This window comes from Trachurus trachurus (assembly GCF_905171665.1).
Source record: "Trachurus trachurus genome assembly, chromosome: 8".
Classification (NCBI taxonomy): domain Eukaryota; kingdom Metazoa; phylum Chordata; class Actinopteri; order Carangiformes; family Carangidae; genus Trachurus; species Trachurus trachurus.
This window is the reverse complement of record NC_139905.1, coordinates 27,798,710-27,817,237: the sequence shown is the minus strand read 5'-3', so window position 1 is coordinate 27,817,237 and position 18,528 is coordinate 27,798,710. Positions and strand designations below refer to the sequence as shown.

Here is an 18,528-nt window from a genome sequence, read left to right as displayed (position 1 = left end):
AAATATGGAAAAGATAAAGAAAAAATACCTGAAGATGTACAGAGACAATAAAATTCCCCAATAGTTCACAGGTGTTGCTCCTACAGTCTGGACCAAAACAACCAGTGGACCCAGAAGACTGTTCCTCTAGTTTCTCTTCTAACAATAGCCTGATGCTTTATCATTTAAATTTGTGTGTTCTACCTATTTTTCTCTCTTATTCTTTTTTATAGGCCTAGTTCATTATTGTTGTTATTAGCCTATAATTTCTAAGTAGAATATGATTTTGTCAGTGTTTACGCTGTGTTAAATAATGAGGTCACTGTCAATTTACAAAGATTTTTATTTTTATTTTCTATGTCTAGTTATGGTTTATCATGTTATACTTTGGAATCATTCAAGTGTAGGTGAATGACACGCAACACGAAAATGTTCACTGACGGACCCAATGAACACATTCAACTTCCGCTGTCGTCACAGTTTTCCCTACGTGGAAGCCGGAAGAGTTTCCCTCCCGGTCTTCCGGGTTGGAGCAGCTACCGGGGCTGAAGAAGTTGTTGTTGCCGGAGCGATGGCCGAGGGTCCTGCGCTGTCTCTCCGGGTGTCGGAGATCAAGAACCCGGTGGATCTGTTCGAGCGCTACAACACCGAGGAGATCCGCCAGATCGAGCGCAAAGTGCGCGCGGAGATCGAGCAGAAGAAAGAGGAGCTGAGGCAGATGGTGGGGGAGCGCTACCGGGACCTGATCGATGCCGCCGACACCATCGGGGAGATGAGGCAGTGCTCGGAGAGCGTGGTCCGGTCCATGCAGGACATGCGCCAGTACTGCCAGCAGCTGAAGCAAGGCAGAGCCGCTGCCGGTGTGAGCGGCTGCAGACCGGAGGTGAGCGCGTCACCTGACGTCTACACCTGCGTCATATGCGCAGCAGCAAACTTCTCTTATAAAGGCAGTTCATTGGCTTTATATTAGATATAGAATATTCACCTCAGTTAACATAATGACTTTATGCCTAATGTGGAGCCATCAGCTGATCAGACCGGCACAGAGCCCATCTGTCCACGGTCCACGGTCCTGCATCATCCGTCTGCATCACGTCTCAGTGGAGCTGTCAGTCACAGCTCAAATATCCAGCTCTGTGGTCAGGGCCGTTGCTAGGGATTCTGGGCCCCCTGAAAGAACACTAAAGTGGGCCCCTGCCCCCTGACTTCTCCACTTTTTTTCTTCTACGTATGTTTTATTAACTTTGTTTTGATGCTAATGCAGCATTAGGCTACTATGAGTATTAGTCAGGGTCTTATGCAGAATAATTCAGTCATAAAGATTAGACTACCGGGGTATTTTGTGGGCCCTACTGGCCCTGGGCTCTTTCACCTCACCTTTCTCCCCTATACAACGGCCCTGCTGTGGTGGATCATGGTCATTCCCAGTTAATCAGCACACCATCACACTATCACCTGCCTGATGTTGGTTCTGTTTGCTGAATTATAATGATTTTGAATGGAAATTGAGGGAAGGCAGGTAGTGTAAAGAATGGGTCACAAAGTATGAGTCAAGCTATCAGCAGCTCGTCCCCAGGAGCCAAAGCATGGATGAAAGAATACCAACTCAAAGCAACACAACTTCACTCAGACTTCTACTGAAAGGAAAAGATGGATAGATAGATGGCAGAGCCCCCCCCCCCCCCCCCCTTTTTTTTTTTTTTTTTTACAAACAGTTTGTCTCAAAGGGATTTACACAGCATCATGACAACACCCTCTGCCCTTAGACCCTCACATCCACTGAGGAAAAACTCCCAAGAAAACCCTTAAAGCTACAGTTGGTTACACGTTTGAATCGTCCAAAACACACACTATGAAACATCCAGATACCTCCATACTGCTTGTCCTACTGACCCAAGTGTCCTGAAGCCGCCACATGAAAAAGTTGTTCTGAAAAAAATAATTTGATCTCTGTTTTTAGCCTTGTTGTAGTAGTAGCTCCCAGTGGCTCTGTTGATGTTCGTTTGGCGTTGTAAACCATTGGATGTATGATGTAAACATGGAAGAACATCTCGCACAGCCACTGGGAGCTACTAGCCTACTACGATTCTCTACAATTGGATATGAAATTCACACACTGCTAGTACATCATAGCTAGTATTGCTGTACATCATTGCTTGTCTTTCTGCCACATGTATAAATATGTCGGTGTTGTCTTCTTGTAGAGCCAGAAGCAGTGGCAGGAGAAATTTTACACCATGGCTGCCCAAATCAAGCTCCTACTGGAGATCCCAGAGCGCATCTGGAGCGCTATGGAGGCTTCCCAGTACCTGCAGGCCACCCAGCTCTACCTGCTGTGCTGCCACCTGCACAGTCTGCTGCATCTGGACACTGCAGCCGGTGGCCTCTACAGCCCCATCCTGGCCCGCTACCCCATCCTGGTCCGGCAGGTGGCCACCACGGGACACTTCAGGTACTGGATGTGTTGGTGCCTCTGTGCCGGTGACAGCCAAGAGCCCCAGTGGGCCCCCGGCTGTGGTGTAATGTTCATTAAAGGGATACGCCAACATTTTTTTTTGTGTGTCTTGCCCAAGGGGGCAGTTGTCAGTCTGAGAAGTGAAGCTCACGTCCGCGTTCAAAAAACTGCAATCCCCTGGGCTTCCTCTGGGGGCTGGTGTCAGAAAGCAGCATTCTCCATAGACCCCCATGTTAAAATCGCCGACTTTACATCCTCAGTAAACATGTTAAAAGCCTGGTGTCAGAACGTTTTTTCGTCTCAATCGATAGTTTCTTCCCCCGCACACACTCTGAGGGGGGTGATTTTTTTTTTTAACTCTACCGTTTTACTGTTATTAGGTTAAAACTCTGGCTAATTAGGGCGCGGAAACGTTGAGTGACAGGTCCGAGCAGCTCCGTGGACAGCTGCTTCGAGGCCAGTGGGCGGGTTCTCGGCCGGCCAATCCAACATGGCGCTGTTCAGGCCGCCATATTTGAGTCACAAAAACAACTCCCCAAAACCAATGGGTGGGTCCATTCTTTTTACAGTCTATGGTCTTGCCTCACTCCCGAGTCCATGACAAGCAAATAGACACCATCCTTTCGACTGTGTGTGCAGTAGGGTTGCACGGTATACCGGTACTAGATTGGTACCGGGGTACTAACGCATTTAAAACGGTACCATACTGCGCTTAGATGGGACCGGTACTTTCATTCTGCGCCGCCAGCAGCGGTGACGTCGCCGCGTGAAGTCGCCGCATTGTAATTTGAGCCGCGAGGAGCGAGAGAGCGAGTCACAAACGAAGCAAGGTGCTTTTTATCATTACCGTTACAGCGCCACCTGTCCATGTGCCTGTGTTTGTGCGCCGCGCGCGAGAGAGAGACGGCCGCCACAGCCTCGTTAATAAGTTTTGTTTTTACCGCGGATCACCACTGGCTTCTCTCTCTCTCTCTCTCTCTCTCTCTCTCTCTCTCTCTCTCTCTCTCTCTCTCTCTCTCTCTCTCAGTGAGCACGGCGAAGCAGCGCTACGGAGAGATGAATTAACGGACCGATATTGCGTTGATGGGGGTGGGGGGAACAGAATCAATTTGGTCTACATATGGGAAACAATAGGTGTAGATGTTTGAGTAACATGAACATTTGTGTTTCATTCTATAAACTACTGATAACAATTTCTCCCAAAAATTACAACTGGTCAAAATAACAAAAAAAGATGCAGTGTTTTCAGACCTCAAATAATGCAAAGAAAACAAGTTGATCTTCATTTTTAAACAGACATTTTTTAATTTAGGAAGAGTTCAGATTAATATAGATGGAATGTTAATCCTGCAGCAGCAGTAACTGTTTACTGATTTCCTGTTTTATGGTCCAAAATTTTTCTATTAAAATAAAGCCAATAATGACATTTTTTGTGTTCTCTTTTTATGTGGAAAAGTACCGAAAAGTATCGAAAAGTATCGAAAAACATGTTGGTACCGATACCGGTACCAAAATGTTGGTATCGTGACAACACTAGTGTGCAGTAACAAGGGAGATGGAGCCCGTATCGCCCGTAATTAGCTTAGCTCAAACGCTGTAAGTAGTGTTAGCCTGCCTCCTACCCCATCCGAAATCAGTCAATCAGTCGAATCAATTTCATTTTAGCTCTAAACTCTGTAAATATATATCACTTTATCGACATTTCAAACATTTTTAGGCGAGAAAGTACAAATTCGACGCTACTCAAGCTAGCCGTTTTGACCAACACACTTCCGGTTACTTTCACAAAATAAAACACCCGTTGCCCTTTACATACAGAAAACCATGACGATAGAATTTGTGCTTTTACTTTGAAATTGGAAGCTAACCTACCCTCCATGTAGCTAGCTTGAACCAAAATAAACCGTCTTTGCTTGAACCCTCCGTTTTGACCGATCTTGTCCCGTTACCGGCATTTGACCGCTCAAGATGCCTTACCGGAGAGTTTTGTCAGCTCTGAGATGAAGATCGGCCCGCCGGTTTCTGTTTAGAGTTGCTGAAGAGTTTACTGCACGCACAGTCGAAAGGATGGTGTCTATCTGCTTGTCATGGACCCGCGAGTGAGGCAAGACACGTAAAAAAAGAAAATGTTGGCGTATCCCTTTAACATGAACACACCATCAATGTTAAAGTAACCTCAGAAAACACTTTTTAGCCATTAATTAGGTCAGAAATTACACACACACTGAGACTAGTTTAAGGGGCGGTGTATTGTGTTACACAGAGATCCTGCTATACTGCTGTAACGTTAAGCCCTTGTTGGTTCATTGGTTTATTTATTTTTTAACAGGGACAATGCAACACTCATCGACAGTATTTAAAAGAAACTGCAAGTATGCATTAAAATACAACTTACATATGAATTTACCTGATAAAAGCTCATAATAACAAATAGGTAATGTAAATGTAACGGAAGTCCGCGGGTATAGTCACAGTCACGAGGTACCAGTAAGGAGAAGTGACGGCATGTGACGGTTAGTGGTACTGAAGTTAAACTCACTCACCCATAAAAGACGTGCTAATCCATTTGCCAAGTGGTCATTGACCTCTTGGTTAAACGACTGGATTCGAAACCCAATCAGGACAGGCCAGACAACATCGGTCACATATATAAAAAAAAATTGACATCTCATAATTGCAGGTGACATATAACACTGGCATGCAGACAGGAAAAACAAATGCAGCTAGAAAACCATGTAAATAGCACATAGAGCTATGACATTAGCACAAACAATAGGTGGAATTAAGAAACAGGACATGCAATGGCAAGCATGGGAAAAAAAGCACAAGCAATAGCAGGCTATGTAATGCTGCCTCTGCTTGACAACTCTGACCTGGACAAGGTCAGCATGTTGTCGCTCCTGTGTGTAATTTGTTATTGCTGTCCAGATGTGTTAACACAGCATCAGCATCTGTCTTGTTATGCTGGCTTGGGCTTTTACACAGATGTCAGTTTGGCTCTGTGACTGCCTCCACTCCCAGGATACAGTCCCTCCATAACCATTTCCATGTTTTCCCATAGTGTTATAAACTGTTTTCTGGTCTGTATACAACATTTATTGCACGTCTGTCCATCCTGGGTGAGGGATCCCTCCTCTGTCTCTCACCCTGAGGTTTCTCCTGTTTTTTTTCTTGGGAGTTTTTCCTCTCTAAGGGCAGAGGATGTTGTTATGATGCCATGTAAAACCCTTTGAGACAATCTGTTTGTAAAATCGGGCTATACAGATAAATTGACCTTTCCTTGCCTTTCCCTGGACAGGCTGTAGAAGGGGTTTGTGTAGAACTAGAAGAATTGCAGATGGACATTTGTTGGAAGCTGTGTCACAGGTCAGTAAGCAGTCTGTCCCCCTGCAGATCCACCATCCTGCTGGACAGCAGGTCTCTGCTGCGGGGCCGGGCTGTGTCGGACCAAGCTATCGCTGAATCCCTGGTGTCCACCATGCTGCTGGAGGACAGCTCTCCACGCCAGGCCTTGGCTGACTTCTTATTGGCCCGGAAAGCCTCTATCCATCAACTGCTCAACCAGCCACAGCACGGTAATCCTCCGATTGTAACACCTGCTGATGTGTGGGTTTTAATGCCAGTGTCAGTCGTCAGAAATGTGTACCAGATTTCAGTTGCAAAAATACATGGTGCCAGACAGATGAATGTAGCGGTATTGGAAAAGGGAAGAGAAATGAAGTAATAAATAAATAAATAAAAAGTTGATCACAAAAAAAAAAGAAATGTATACCACCTCATAAAGATGTGTGTTTGTGTGTGTGTTTAGGTGCAGGAATCAAAGCCCAGGTGTGCAGCCTGGTGGAGCTGCTGGTCACCACTCTGTTCCAGGCCTACGCCGTCTTCTACCTTCCCCCAGAGGGAGGCCCGAGGCCGGGGGAGCGCGCCCTGAGCTGTGGCCTGCTCTTCTCTATCCTTGAGAACGTTACCTCAACCAGCCCTGCAGGTAAACAGCTGGGACGTCCAGGAAGTTGGGTTCTCCTCACCAAGCCGCTCATGTTTCCCTTTAGGATCCAGACTGTTAGTTCAGTTTCCACTCCCTTTATCAACAGGCTGTTAAAATAAGTTGGCTAAACACACAGTCTGTAACTTCTGGCTCACTCAGTCAAAATGATAACAAAAGGCAGCGTTAAGTGATGTCATGAAATAGTGTGGGATTGACTCTATCATTATTACTACTGTAAACTTCTCCTGGTCACTGACAAAAACTGTTAAAACACTGAATTAGGCAGTTTCCCCATTTAAAATCATTGTTTCATCAGGACTAACTTGATGATGTTTGACCAGAATAGTTTGACTTTACTTTACTCCGAAGCACAAAGGTGGGACCAGTTAAAGGTGTTCAGAAAATAAAATTGATTTTGATCCCACTATGGGTCTTAACATTAGTGTAATAACTCATCTATCAGACGATGTAGCCCAAACTTTGTGCAAAATTCTATTTTCGAGTAAATCCGGGATGAAAGTGGGGTCGTTTTTTTTCCGCATTGGATAATGCAGACGCACAATTTATGCGTCACGTTGCTCACGATTCATCAGCCAATGATATTGGATCCGTCATCCGTCAATCAAACGTCTCAGAAAAGCGAGGAGACTTGTCCACCACCACCGACACAAACTCTCCTCCTCCGGTTCCCTGCGGTCCATCACTTAGCCTCGCTAGCTAAGTTAGCAAGCTATAACGTAGCAAGTCTACTAGCTAACAGTTAGCTACGTTAGCTAAACACACTCGCACACACACACATACACACACCGAGCTCGGTCCCACCCCAAACATTGAATATCCTGTCCGCTCGATAACGACCAATCAAATTTGTTTTCCTTACTCGGGTAAACTCGTGCGGCAACTCGTGGAAGGAGGCGCAACAAACAGGACAAACGGCCATTTCTGAACACCTTTAAGGAAAATGTTTTTTTTTTTTTTGAAAATTCTTTTTATTGAACATTTTCAAAATTATAACAGTCCAGTACAGTGCATACAGATTATAGATACAGTATGTGTAGCAAATCCAGAATATATTCCACAGCAATGATCTCAAAGGTCCTTGTTAGATCTTACATTTCAGGCAGTTGCACTCTGAGTTCCCAGGTACTTTAACACTTTGTCAAACTTTGCTTTAAATCAAATCTTAGTCTTTCCAGAGAAATATAGTCTGATATCAAAGACTTCCACAGATGTATTGAAGGAGGTTCATCTCCTACCCATTTGGTCATAATAGCCTTTCGGCCCAACATAAGCAAAAAAATGTACAGTGATCTTAGTGATTCAGGGATATATGCCAATAAACACAATATTGGAATAGGCTGTAGTTGCTGTTTAATTATCACACTAACCTCATCACATACAGTTTGCCTAAGGAAAAATAATGTCTCCTCCATCACCTCCTCTCTCTTCAGCTAAAGTCACGAAGGTTCTGCAGGAGGAGTCCAGTACAGGCAGCTGGTTCAGGCACCTGCCTCCCTCCATCACCGACTTCCAGCCCGCCCTGCGCACCCTGGCTCAACCAATCCAGAGAGAGCAGCTGCGGGACACCTTGCAGCAGTGGATTGATATGTGAGGACATGGCTCGTCTATTTTATATCAGCTGCTTCATCTGCCTTACACAAAATATTTCAAGTATCTATTAATATACAGTATGACCAATTATTAATCCCCAGGGGAAGCGTTTGAAATATTCAGATCATAACTTCGTCATCTATACCAAATGTTTACATTTATTTTAACCGTTTTTTGTTTTATTTTGTGTTTTTTTTTCAAATACAAATGACACGCTAACATTTAAATTCCTAGCAATTCAATGTTATGTTAAATAAATGGACCAGTATCTGTGCATTCACCTTTATTTTGGCGGACATCTGCTGATACGGTTCCAACATAATCTTTTTTGGGAAGTGATGGTATTTAGGAATCTTTACGATTAATTAATTGTCGCGTTTAATACCACGATTAATTGTGAAAACAAGTAATCGTGACATCCCTATATTAGATTCAAACGTAGAGGCATTGATTTACAGCAGAAGCGCAGAGAACCAGAACTCCACCCCTCTCCCTCACCTGTTGCATCGTCCTGTCTGGATGTTCTCAGGTGTAAGGAAGACATCTGCCGTGGCGTCGGCAGCCTCCTGGTCTACGTGAAGAGCCTGAAGGGGCTGGCGGCCATCAGAGACGCTGTGTGGGACCTCCTGTCCACTGACTCCATCAGCCAGCACTGGAGCTCCGTGTGCCAGCAGCTGCTGGAGCGCCCCCTGGCGGTCTGGAACGACTTCCTCCAACAGCTCTTCCTTCAGCGCCTGCAGGTTGGTGCTCTGTTAGCTCCAATGATATTTGAGTAGTTTTCAGTTTTCAGTATCTCAATAGGTCTGTCCAGTGTCCACATGTGTGTGCCAGTCTGGAATGTCTTATTCAGGGTCCGGCCTCGGAATAACAGCGTTCAGTAATGAGTAATCTGAAACAGAGGAAGCTCCCACACATTGGGTCTCATTCATGAAATGTTAGTAAATCTGTGTGTAGATTTGCACATAAAAGTCCACACTACTAAAACTCTACTCCAGATTCATGAATGGTGCGGGAAACTCAGATTTGATAGTAAGCACGTGTGTAAGATCATGAATGAACCCATTGTAAATTAAGAGCACGTCCATCAGCAATTAGCATAGATCTCTGCCCATGAATAGCCATATAAGGAGATCCTGACCACCAAATAAGGAGTAGGGCTGGGACGATATGCTTTTCTCCTGATTCGATTCTTCTACGATTTTTTGGATGCCGATTCGATTTAAATTGCGATTCTACGATATTGCCGATTTTCGCGATTTTTAGTCTGCATGTTTAACACCAGTGAAACAGTTGAATGATTAAGATTGTCTACAGACTATTCCAGGAACCATATTTCCCCAAAAAATACACATCACATGTAAGTCAGTTTTTAAGATTTATTCCGCAGCAATATACTGTATGTTTACTCTCCTTTCAAAAGCCTGGACTGCATAAAAGAGGCAAAAATAAAAGAGTAGAGAAAAAACAGGCTTCTGAAACCTTTCTGACAAAATGAGATCTAGACTGAGGTAAACTGCTACAACTTAAACCCTTTTCAAAACCTGGACTCTCTGTATGTAAAAAAGGCTAACAAATGCACATTGCACAAAAAAATAAAAATTTGAAAAAACTGGGACAGGTACATCAAAGGCGTGGAGGGAAGTAACAGATGGTTAAGGGGTTAGGGTGGCGAGTCCAAGTAATTTGACATATTTGAGCATTTTATTTAAAAAAAAAGTAACTCAGACAATACAATGATGCAAACATGAACAATAATTGTTCATGTTTAAGTACAATGACTCATTCCCGTCATTCCCCCAGACCATCACCAAAGAAGAAACGGAAGCCATCTCAGCCAGCTCCGTCCAGCTCCTCAGCTCAGCTGTGAAGGACCTGGAGGGACAGACGTCTTCAGGGTCTTCCGGGTCCAGCCGCGGGGCCCAGTATGAGGTGGACGTGTCTTCCTTCCTGTGGTCGGAGTCCCCAGGGGACCTGCTGAGCGATGCGGCGTGGGTCGGCGTGGCCCAGCGGGGGCAGCAGCAGCAGAGGAGCGGCCTGGCCATGAAGACCCAGGCCCTGACACCTTGTGTACAGAACTTCTGCTCTTGCTTGGACGCAAAGCTGAAGAGCAGGCTGGACGACCTGCAGCACTACCTTCCCTCCCAGGGCACAGGTGGGTGGCGTTTGTTTCTGCGTGTTTCCGACTTGTCAGAACAAAATGAGCAGCTGGACGAAGTTCAGCTTCCACAGGCTTCCTCTCCGCAACCTGGACTTACTTACTTACTTACTTACGGAGATGACATTATCCAGGTCAGAGGTTAGTAGGTCAACCTACAGACCCCGGATGTTGATAACAGCTAACCCCGGACTCAGCGGGGAATAGCACTAGCGTATCATAACAAAATATTGGTGAAATGAACGAGTTTCACAGCAGATAATGTGTTATTTAGAGGCTGCATTCCGCTGCCCTGTAGACTCACATTATATGGATATTATATGGATATACGCGGCTCTCGGCTGGATCTAATTTCGTCAGAACGACTTGTAATGACACCAATTGTACGTTTGTCTATATTTTGTATGTTTGTCTATATATGTTATATGTTTGGAACCTGTACCAATAAGCTGTACTGGAAGCAAATTCCACCAGCCTGGCTGTGTGGTCATTAAAAAAATCAATCAATCAATCAAATCAAAGTTATCTGGGTGAGTAAATGATCATATTTTATGCTAGAAATAAGGTCCAGATTGTAAAAAAAAACGGCAATTCCCCTTTAAACCTATTTTAATGTACCTCCATGTATTGGGTAGTGAGTAGTGATGACTGTTATGTTTCTCCCTCTCACAGTGTCCTCATCTGGATCTTCCAACGGCTCGTCACCATCCTCATTTAACCGTTACATGGACTCACCGGCGGTGGAGGAGGCTTTGCGTGAAGGCTCCCTGGCCTGTGTGCGCCACATCCTCTCCTCCATCCGCTCCAAACTGGCTGCGGCCTCGCCCGACTCCAGCCCCACTCAGCTCAGTTCGGTCTTGTTCATGGCTCGGCTGTGCCAGTCCATGGGTGAACTCTGCTTTAACCTGAAGCAATGCGTCCTGGGCAAACAGAGCGGGTCCGAGGCCAAGACCAGGGGGACCCCTAGGCAGGGCAAGAAGCTGGGCAAAGCCAGGGCCGCTGCAGAGCTCAGCCCCACCGAGGCCAAGTGGGCGGGTCTGAAGGAGGAGCTTCTGGGCTGCAGCATGGAGGCGTACCGCATCTGGAGCTCCGCCCTCTCCAAAGTCAGCCCCTGTCAAATATTTATATGTTTTATTTGCTGCATGTTGCATAAAGGAGGTTTTATGTTGAATGTAGATGTAACAGAAATCACTGTTTAATCAAATGTGCTGTGTGGACACAGGCGCTGCTGGATAAGTTTGGCTCAGTGCTGCATGCAGGGTCTGCAGGCGCCATCCTCACAACAGCAACGAACTGGGAGGATCTGGAGATCCAAGAAGAGGCGGAGTCTGGGAGCAGCGTCACATCCAAAATCCGTCTTCCAGTCCAGGTCAGATACTGTGCCATCTTTAAAGGGATACGTCAACGTTTTTTTTTTCATTTCTTGCCTCACTCCCGAGTCCATGACAAGCAGATAGACACCATCCTTTCGACTGTGCGTGCAGTAACAAGGGAGATACGGGCAGAGCTGGCGCACCGTAATTAGCTTAGCTCAAACGCTGGAAGTGCATAGGTAGTGTTAGCCTGCCTCCACCTAAAGTCATCAGAGAAACTCTTCAGCAACTCTAAACGGAAACCGGCGGGCCGATCTTCGTCTCAGAGCTGACAAAACTCTCCGGTAAGGCATCTTGAGCGGTCAAATGCCGGTAACGGGACGAGATCGGTCAAAACGGAGGGTTCAAGCAAAGACGGTTTATTTTGGTTCAAGCTAGCTACATGGAGGGTAGGTTAGCTTCCTATTTCAAAGTAAAAGCACAAATTCTATCGTCATGGTTTTCTGTATGTAAAGGGCAACAGGTGTTTTATTTTGTGAAAGTAACCGGAAGTGCGTTGGTCACAACGGCTAGCTTGAGTAGCGCCAAATTCGTCCGAACAAAATTGTAAACAGCTGGTATTTAGACGAAGTAACGACACACTGCTGATCTAAACGGCTACTTTCTCACCTAAAAATGTTTGAAATGTTGATAAAGTGATATATTTACAGAGTTTAGAGCTAAAATGAAATCAGCTTCTGACTGCTGATTTTGGCTCGGGTAGGAGGCAGGCTAACACTACCTATGCACTTCCAGCGTTTGAGCTAAGCTAATTAGCGGTGCGCCAGCTCTGCCCGTATCTCCCTTGTTACTGCACGCACAGTCGAAAGGATGGTGTCTATCTGCTGGTCATGGACTCGGGAGTGAGGCAAGACACGAAAAAAAAAAAAAGTTGGCGTATCCCTTTAACACATTGGTTTCATTCTCACTAGAGTCTGAGATCTGATGGGAATATGTGTTTTTTTTTGCATCTTCTTGTGCAGCCGTCCTGGTTCGTCCAGTCACTGCTGTTCCAGCTGTGTGTGGAGGTGAACAGGGTGGGGAGCCACGCCCTGCCTCAGCCCACCCTGCAGGAGCTGCTGCACGCTTGTCTGGATCGGGCCCTGCAACATTACCACAGTCTGTCACAGCAGGCCCACAGCAAGGTCACACACACACACACACACACACACACACACACACACACACACACACACACACACACACACACACACACACACACACACACACACACACACACACACACACACACACACACACACACACACACACACACACACACACACACACACACACACACAAAAGTTCTTTGTTGTCTGGAATACATGTTCAGGACAGGAATCATTTTCATGATTTTTGAAAAGCAGCGTGGTTGAATTTCAGGGACAATATTCGTGAGGGGGTAAAAGATAACTTTGGTGTCATTACAAGTCATTCTGACAAAATTAGATCCAGCCAGCTGGATCGTATTTTATGCTAGAAATAAGGTCCAGATTGTAAAAAATGGCAATTCCCTTTTAAGTACACATTGGCCTGATTTCTAAATAAACAAAAATACATTTACCATTTATCAGCAATTTATTGAAGCACCAGACTGCATAATGTTCTTATATTTGATTAACTTTCAGCTGTTGTGCTTTTGGCCACTTGTATTTGTGCTGTATGAACTTTACTTTAGATTATAAGAGATCTGTGCAATGAATCAACTTCCATACAGTTTTGGATTATTCAATCAGTCCGCAGTTGTCCGCCACACTCTCTCTGAGCTTTATGACACCGGCGTTGCTTTTCTTTTCTTTTTTTCAGTGGCGGTGCTTCCTTTTATAAGAAGTGTGTCAGCATTAAGATCCGCTGTTCATTGGAGGAAATAAAAGTAGCCACACCTGTCCTCTCATCGGCGAATCTGTGATCAATCTCTGTGGTCTATCAAGGATTGCCGTGGCTGCGCACTTAGACAAATTAGTTCCACCTCAGCCTGTTGTGGCATTTGAACAACCAATTAAACCAGGATGGATTCATGAGATTTATCCTGGATTTCTTTATTCTACTTTGGAACAACAGGCCCCAGATGAAGGCAATCATGCAGAAATGATCAGGATCACCATGAGCTTAATTTGTGAATCTCTCCCTGTTCCACTCTGTCCTACAGGACAGTGTTTTCCACATGACCCAGAACAGAGCCCTGCAGCTGCTGTTTGACCTTCGGTACCTCAACACCACTCTGGGCAGCAGACCGGAGGAGGGGAAAAGCTTGCGCTCACACCAAGACCACAGGTATCTGTCACATACAGCCTGGTTGGTGTGTCATCAGAACTTCAGTACTTGAGACACAGTTTAAATCAACAACTTGTCCACCAGAGCGTTTTGGGGTTGTTGGATTGTGTATTTGATGACTTTGATGAGGGAAACCAAGAAGTCCCATGAGCCTCCGTAGCGTATCTCTGAGCAGCTCGCCGCTCGGCTCGGCCGTTCTAAAAATAGCTTGCACCGACAAATAAAGGTAACGAACCTACTGCTATGACTATAGGGATTATGGCAATGGGCCAATTTGCCAAAATGTTGAACTATCCCTTTAAGTATGATACAGACATGGACATAAAAACCACTGAATAAACTAAAGGTGCCATTCTGTGTATTCATATTTCCTTTTCCAGTCATGATGAGGTCTGCTTGTGATAAACAGCAAATATTTTAAACCAAATGGATCTGTATTTCTATAATATCAGATATGTACTTTTAAAAAATATTTAAATCCCCTAGCAGAAATTGTATGTGTCCAGCAGCTCAGTAGTAATAATAATGATATTTATAAGTATTTTTGGTGCTTTTTCCTTTAATTGACAGGACAGATAGACAGGAAATGGGGAGGTAAAGAGAGGGAATGACACACTCTCACTGGGGGATATGAACCGTGGCCGGCTGCAGCGAGGGCTATAGCCTCTGTATATGGGGCACCTGCTCAACTCAGTGAGCTATAAACCGCCCCGATAATAATGATATACATTAATAAATAATGAACATTCATAATGAAGTGCGTCCAGCCTTGAGCCACTGCCTTTGGCTGAGGAGTTGTTGTGACAGTGAAGCTCTCAGTCCATAGCGCAGTGAGATGAGTGTTTGGCTGCTGCTGAGGCTGCAGAATGTTGTGGACAGGGTGTTGGATGTCCTGCGTCTCAAATCTGTCCCAGCAGACTGCAGCATAAAATAGTCCACCTACACCAGTGTGCAAGGAAGTGACATGACAAGATGTCACTCTGAAAGATAGCAGATGACATCAATCATAAACATACAGACAGAAGGCAGAAAGTCATCAAAAAGCTGTTTTATTACATGACTAAGATTTGGAAAAGTCACTTTTGAGTCAGTCTTCACTATTTATGTACTAAGAAGTTCTCATTGTGCTGTGTCTTCCAGATTTCATGAGGTCTGTGATTGGCTGGAAAGCTTCATAGATCCCTTTGACCTGGACGTGTTCACACCTCCACTGAACGCCAACCTCAACCGTCTGTCCCAGAGAACCTCGGTACTGCCCCCCCACCATTAATGACACAAAGATAATCACAGTCCACCTGCAGCTTCATCAACATGGAGACATTGATAGCTGTATAGTTGTACAACTGATGGAAAAAAGTCACAATGCTGCTGTGTTATCTGATGACATTTCCTCTTTCCTGTTAAAAAAAAAACAAAAAAACACTGGGAATTTATATTCTTCCTTAAAACTGTAAAAAAAAAAAAAAAAAAATTGAACTCAAAAACAGCAATGCAACAATACCTTACAACCCACCCCCCTCCTCCTCCTCCATATTGATGAGGCGTGACCACAGAAAGGGTTTCTTCCTACTTCTCCTTCACCAGTCAATCCACCCTATGTGTTCTCCTGGCCATGCCCCCACACCAAGGGTTGTCCTTCTATCTTTGCTCCATGTATGCATGTCACAGTACGTTGTTGTCTCTCAGGTGCTGCTGGGGCTTCTGACGGGCTCAGAGAAGCAGTTCACCTCACGGAGCAGCAGCGTGAACTCCCAGGAGCTGTACAACATCCTGCCGCTGGCCAGCAGCCAGATCAGGTCAGAGCTCAACGCTAGGATGTGCAGAGGATACACAAACACACACATTCATATGCATATGTATACTGAAATGTGTACTGCAATACTACGAGTCCATGACCAGCAGATAGACACCATCCTTTCAACTGTGCGTGCAGTAACACAGGAGATAGAGCCCATATCGCCCATAATTAGCTTAGCTCAAACACTGGAAGTGCATAGGTAGTGTTAGCCTGCCTCCTACCCGAGCCGAAATCAGCAGTCAGAAGCTGATTTCATTTTAGCTCTAAACTCTGTAAATATATCACTTTATCAACATTTCAAACATTTTTAGGCGAGAAAGTAGCCGTTTAGATCAGCAGTGTGTCGTTAATTTGTGTAAATACCAGCTGTTTACAATTTTGTTCGAACAAATTCGGCGCTACTCAAGCTAGCCGCTGTGACCAACGCACTTCCGGTTACTTTTACAAAATAAAACACCCGTTGCCCTTTACATACAGAAAACCATGACGATAGAATTTGTGCTTTTACTTTGAAATAGGAAGCTAACCTACCCTCCATGTAGCTAGCTTGAACCAAAATAAACCGTCTTTGCTTGAACCCTCCGTTTTGACCGATCTCGTCCCGTTACCGGCATTTGACCGCTCAAGATGCCTTACCGGAGAGTTTTGTCAGCTCTGAGACGAAGATCGGCTGAAGAGTTTCTCTGATGACTTTAGGTGGAGGCAGGCTAACACTACCTATGCACTTCCAGCGTTTGAGCTAAGCTAATTAGCGGTGCGCCAGCTCTGCCCGTATCCCCCTTATTACTGCACGCACAGTCGAAAGGATGGTGTCTATCTGCTGGTCATGGACTCGGGAGTGAGGCAAGACACGAAAAAAAAAAAATGTTGGCGTATCCCTTTAAAAATGATAATAATAATAAAAGAGAGATTAAATTTTTAAAAAATGATTTCATAAAAAAAACAACAACAGGTAAACAAAATACAAGGTTCCTTTTGATGTATAATTTGTGTGTGTGTAGGCCTGTGTATGATATAAATAAAAAAGAATTATTAAAAAAAAAGGATGTTTAGAGAATATCTGTATGTGCTGATCAGACACCATGACTGTTGTATCCTCTGCAGGTTTGGCCTCCTGCCTCTCAGCATGTCCAACACATCCAAGTCCAGGTCTGAGACCAGGATCTCTGAGACCCCCCACCAACTGGTGAGTGACACGTTCGGGAGCCAGTCTCTGAAGCTGGCCTGAGTGTGACTGAGTTCTTGTGTAGGGGATTTAAGTTCTGTTGTTTACTTTATTCACAGCCTCAGTGTGTCTTCATTTCTCCGTTTCATTGTTTTGTTCCACCTGTCTGTCTCTTACCCTCTGCCCTCCAGCTTTTCTGAGTGCGGACACCCAGGCAAGTCCTTTAGTGTGGGTTGATATGTGTGCTGATTGTGTTGTTAGTTGGTTTACCGTTGCTGTACCTGCAGTGTGAGAGTGTATTATTAATTGTTGAACTCATTCTAGAGGCTGGAAAAACTAATCACTCTGCTTGGGCTCCAGTTTTGTTTTTTTAAATCAGACTACTTTAGGCAGCTGTGCTCTCATTGGACTAATCCTGTCTTGAGATCCACAAAATCTAACTGAGTCTGTTTTCAGATGAGCACAGACACAAACAGCAGATGTTTCTGTGTATCTCAAGTTCAGATTCATCCAGTTTGATTTGTTTGCATTGAAGACTCTCAGCAATTTGGGGAATAATCCTGTTTCCTGCCTCACTTTGCTATGGAGCTTTATGGGGCTAGCTCGCTAGGCTAGCAGTTATCACCTGCACTGGATACACTTGATTTCTACAGCAGAGTAATTCAGCTTTCCTGTGAGTCTGTGGCTCTGCCGAGAATATTATAGTTTTAAAATGTTCATTAGTTTTTATTTGTATTCAGTTTGCTTTTTTATTTTAGTTTAGCCGTAGTTCAACAAGTGATGAAGCAGTTTTAGTTTAGTTTTTATTTAGAGAAATTGACTAGTTTTTATTTAGTCATTTAGTTTACTCTTTTAGTTGCATCCCATAATGTTCCCATCAGTCCTCATCACGTTCCATTCACCTTTATCTACCTGTGGGTCGTACTCCAAGTCGTCCCATATTGAGCTGTGGCCTTTTCTTCCTCTCTATCTCTAAGAAAACTACAACTAAGCTGATGTTATCTGAGTTTTAGTTAGTTTTAGTATAGTTCATTGTAGTTTTTATTTAGTTCTCCTTTTTTGGAATTTTTTTTATTTTAATTTCAGTTTACTGTGAAGGCAGACGATACATCTTTAACAGCCACTATGCGGGTAACTCAAATGGACGGGGCAGTGACCCTTAGACAGTGGGAGAGGGTTGAGGTTGTCCTGTGGAGACCCTGATCCTCCGCCAGTGGAAGTGACCTGTCTGCTTCTTTGAATGGACTATGGACTGATTGAAACCTCCAGATTCCAGAAGACTGTGACACTTAGCATGACTAGGGTCGATGCACAGTGCTGCTATGCTTTGTATTCTCAAATGACTGAGACCCTTCCAAAACCTCATCTAACAGCGTGTCTCCTCCTGTCTCACTCAGGCTCCTCTGTCCTCCACAGCAAATAGAGAGGACAGCTTCCGGCCAGGCAGCCTGTTCAGACAACTTGCTGATCAGGACGAAGACACAGCAGCTCCGTCTTTATTCAAACTCAGCTGGCTGTCCAGCATGGCCAAATAACCCTTTATTGCTGAGACTTTTTATTTGTTTTTGCATTAACTTTATAAAGATAATATGTATACAAATAAATATAATTTTGTCTTTTGAAAAAGGCTCTTGTGTTTGAATTCAGTTATACCATTATATCATATACCTGCATTTAGTATTGTTGGGAGCATTCTAACCTCTAACCAACAGACCTATAGTCTTATTGCATTGGAAGGTGCTGTGTAAATTGTC

At 44.5% G+C, this 18,528-nt stretch overlaps 1 protein-coding gene across 3 annotated transcripts; it reads left to right on the top strand.

Moving 5' to 3' along the window:
* Positions 1-506: 506 nt before the first annotated feature.
* On the top strand, positions 507-18,326 carry cog1 (component of oligomeric golgi complex 1). 3 transcript variants are annotated; one of them, XM_083978045.1, is made up of 16 exons: positions 507-862; positions 2,184-2,431; positions 5,828-6,009; positions 6,243-6,419; positions 7,871-8,027; positions 8,560-8,770; positions 9,831-10,182; positions 10,858-11,288; positions 11,408-11,554; positions 12,521-12,682; positions 13,687-13,811; positions 14,952-15,060; positions 15,498-15,607; positions 16,714-16,795; positions 16,966-16,988; positions 18,172-18,324. In XM_083978045.1, the coding sequence occupies exons 1-15, from the start codon at positions 551-553 to the stop codon at positions 16,972-16,974; spliced, it is 2,814 nt and encodes a 937-aa protein (XP_083834171.1). In that variant the 5' UTR covers positions 507-550; the 3' UTR covers positions 16,975-16,988; positions 18,172-18,324. The 3 variants fall into 3 exon arrangements, with proteins under 3 accessions (XP_083834171.1, XP_083834170.1, XP_083834169.1); XM_083978044.1 differs by lacking the exon at positions 16,966-16,988 and having other exon boundaries at positions 2,190-2,431; positions 18,172-18,326; XM_083978043.1 differs by lacking the exon at positions 16,966-16,988 and having other exon boundaries at positions 18,172-18,326.
* The last annotated feature ends 202 nt before the right edge of the window (positions 18,327-18,528 follow it).

Bases quoted from the DNA above. Each gene is read 5' to 3' on its own strand.
- cog1 (XM_083978043.1), top strand. From the start codon at position 551: ATGGCCGAGGGTCCTGCGCTGTCTCTCCGGGTGTCGGAGATCAAGAAC. The intron at 8,771-9,830 runs GTTGGTGCTCTG...TCATTCCCCCAG, and splicing joins TCTTCCTTCAGCGCCTGCAG to ACCATCACCAAAGAAGAAAC. The intron at 10,183-10,857 runs GTGGGTGGCGTT...TCCCTCTCACAG, and splicing joins CCTTCCCTCCCAGGGCACAG to TGTCCTCATCTGGATCTTCC.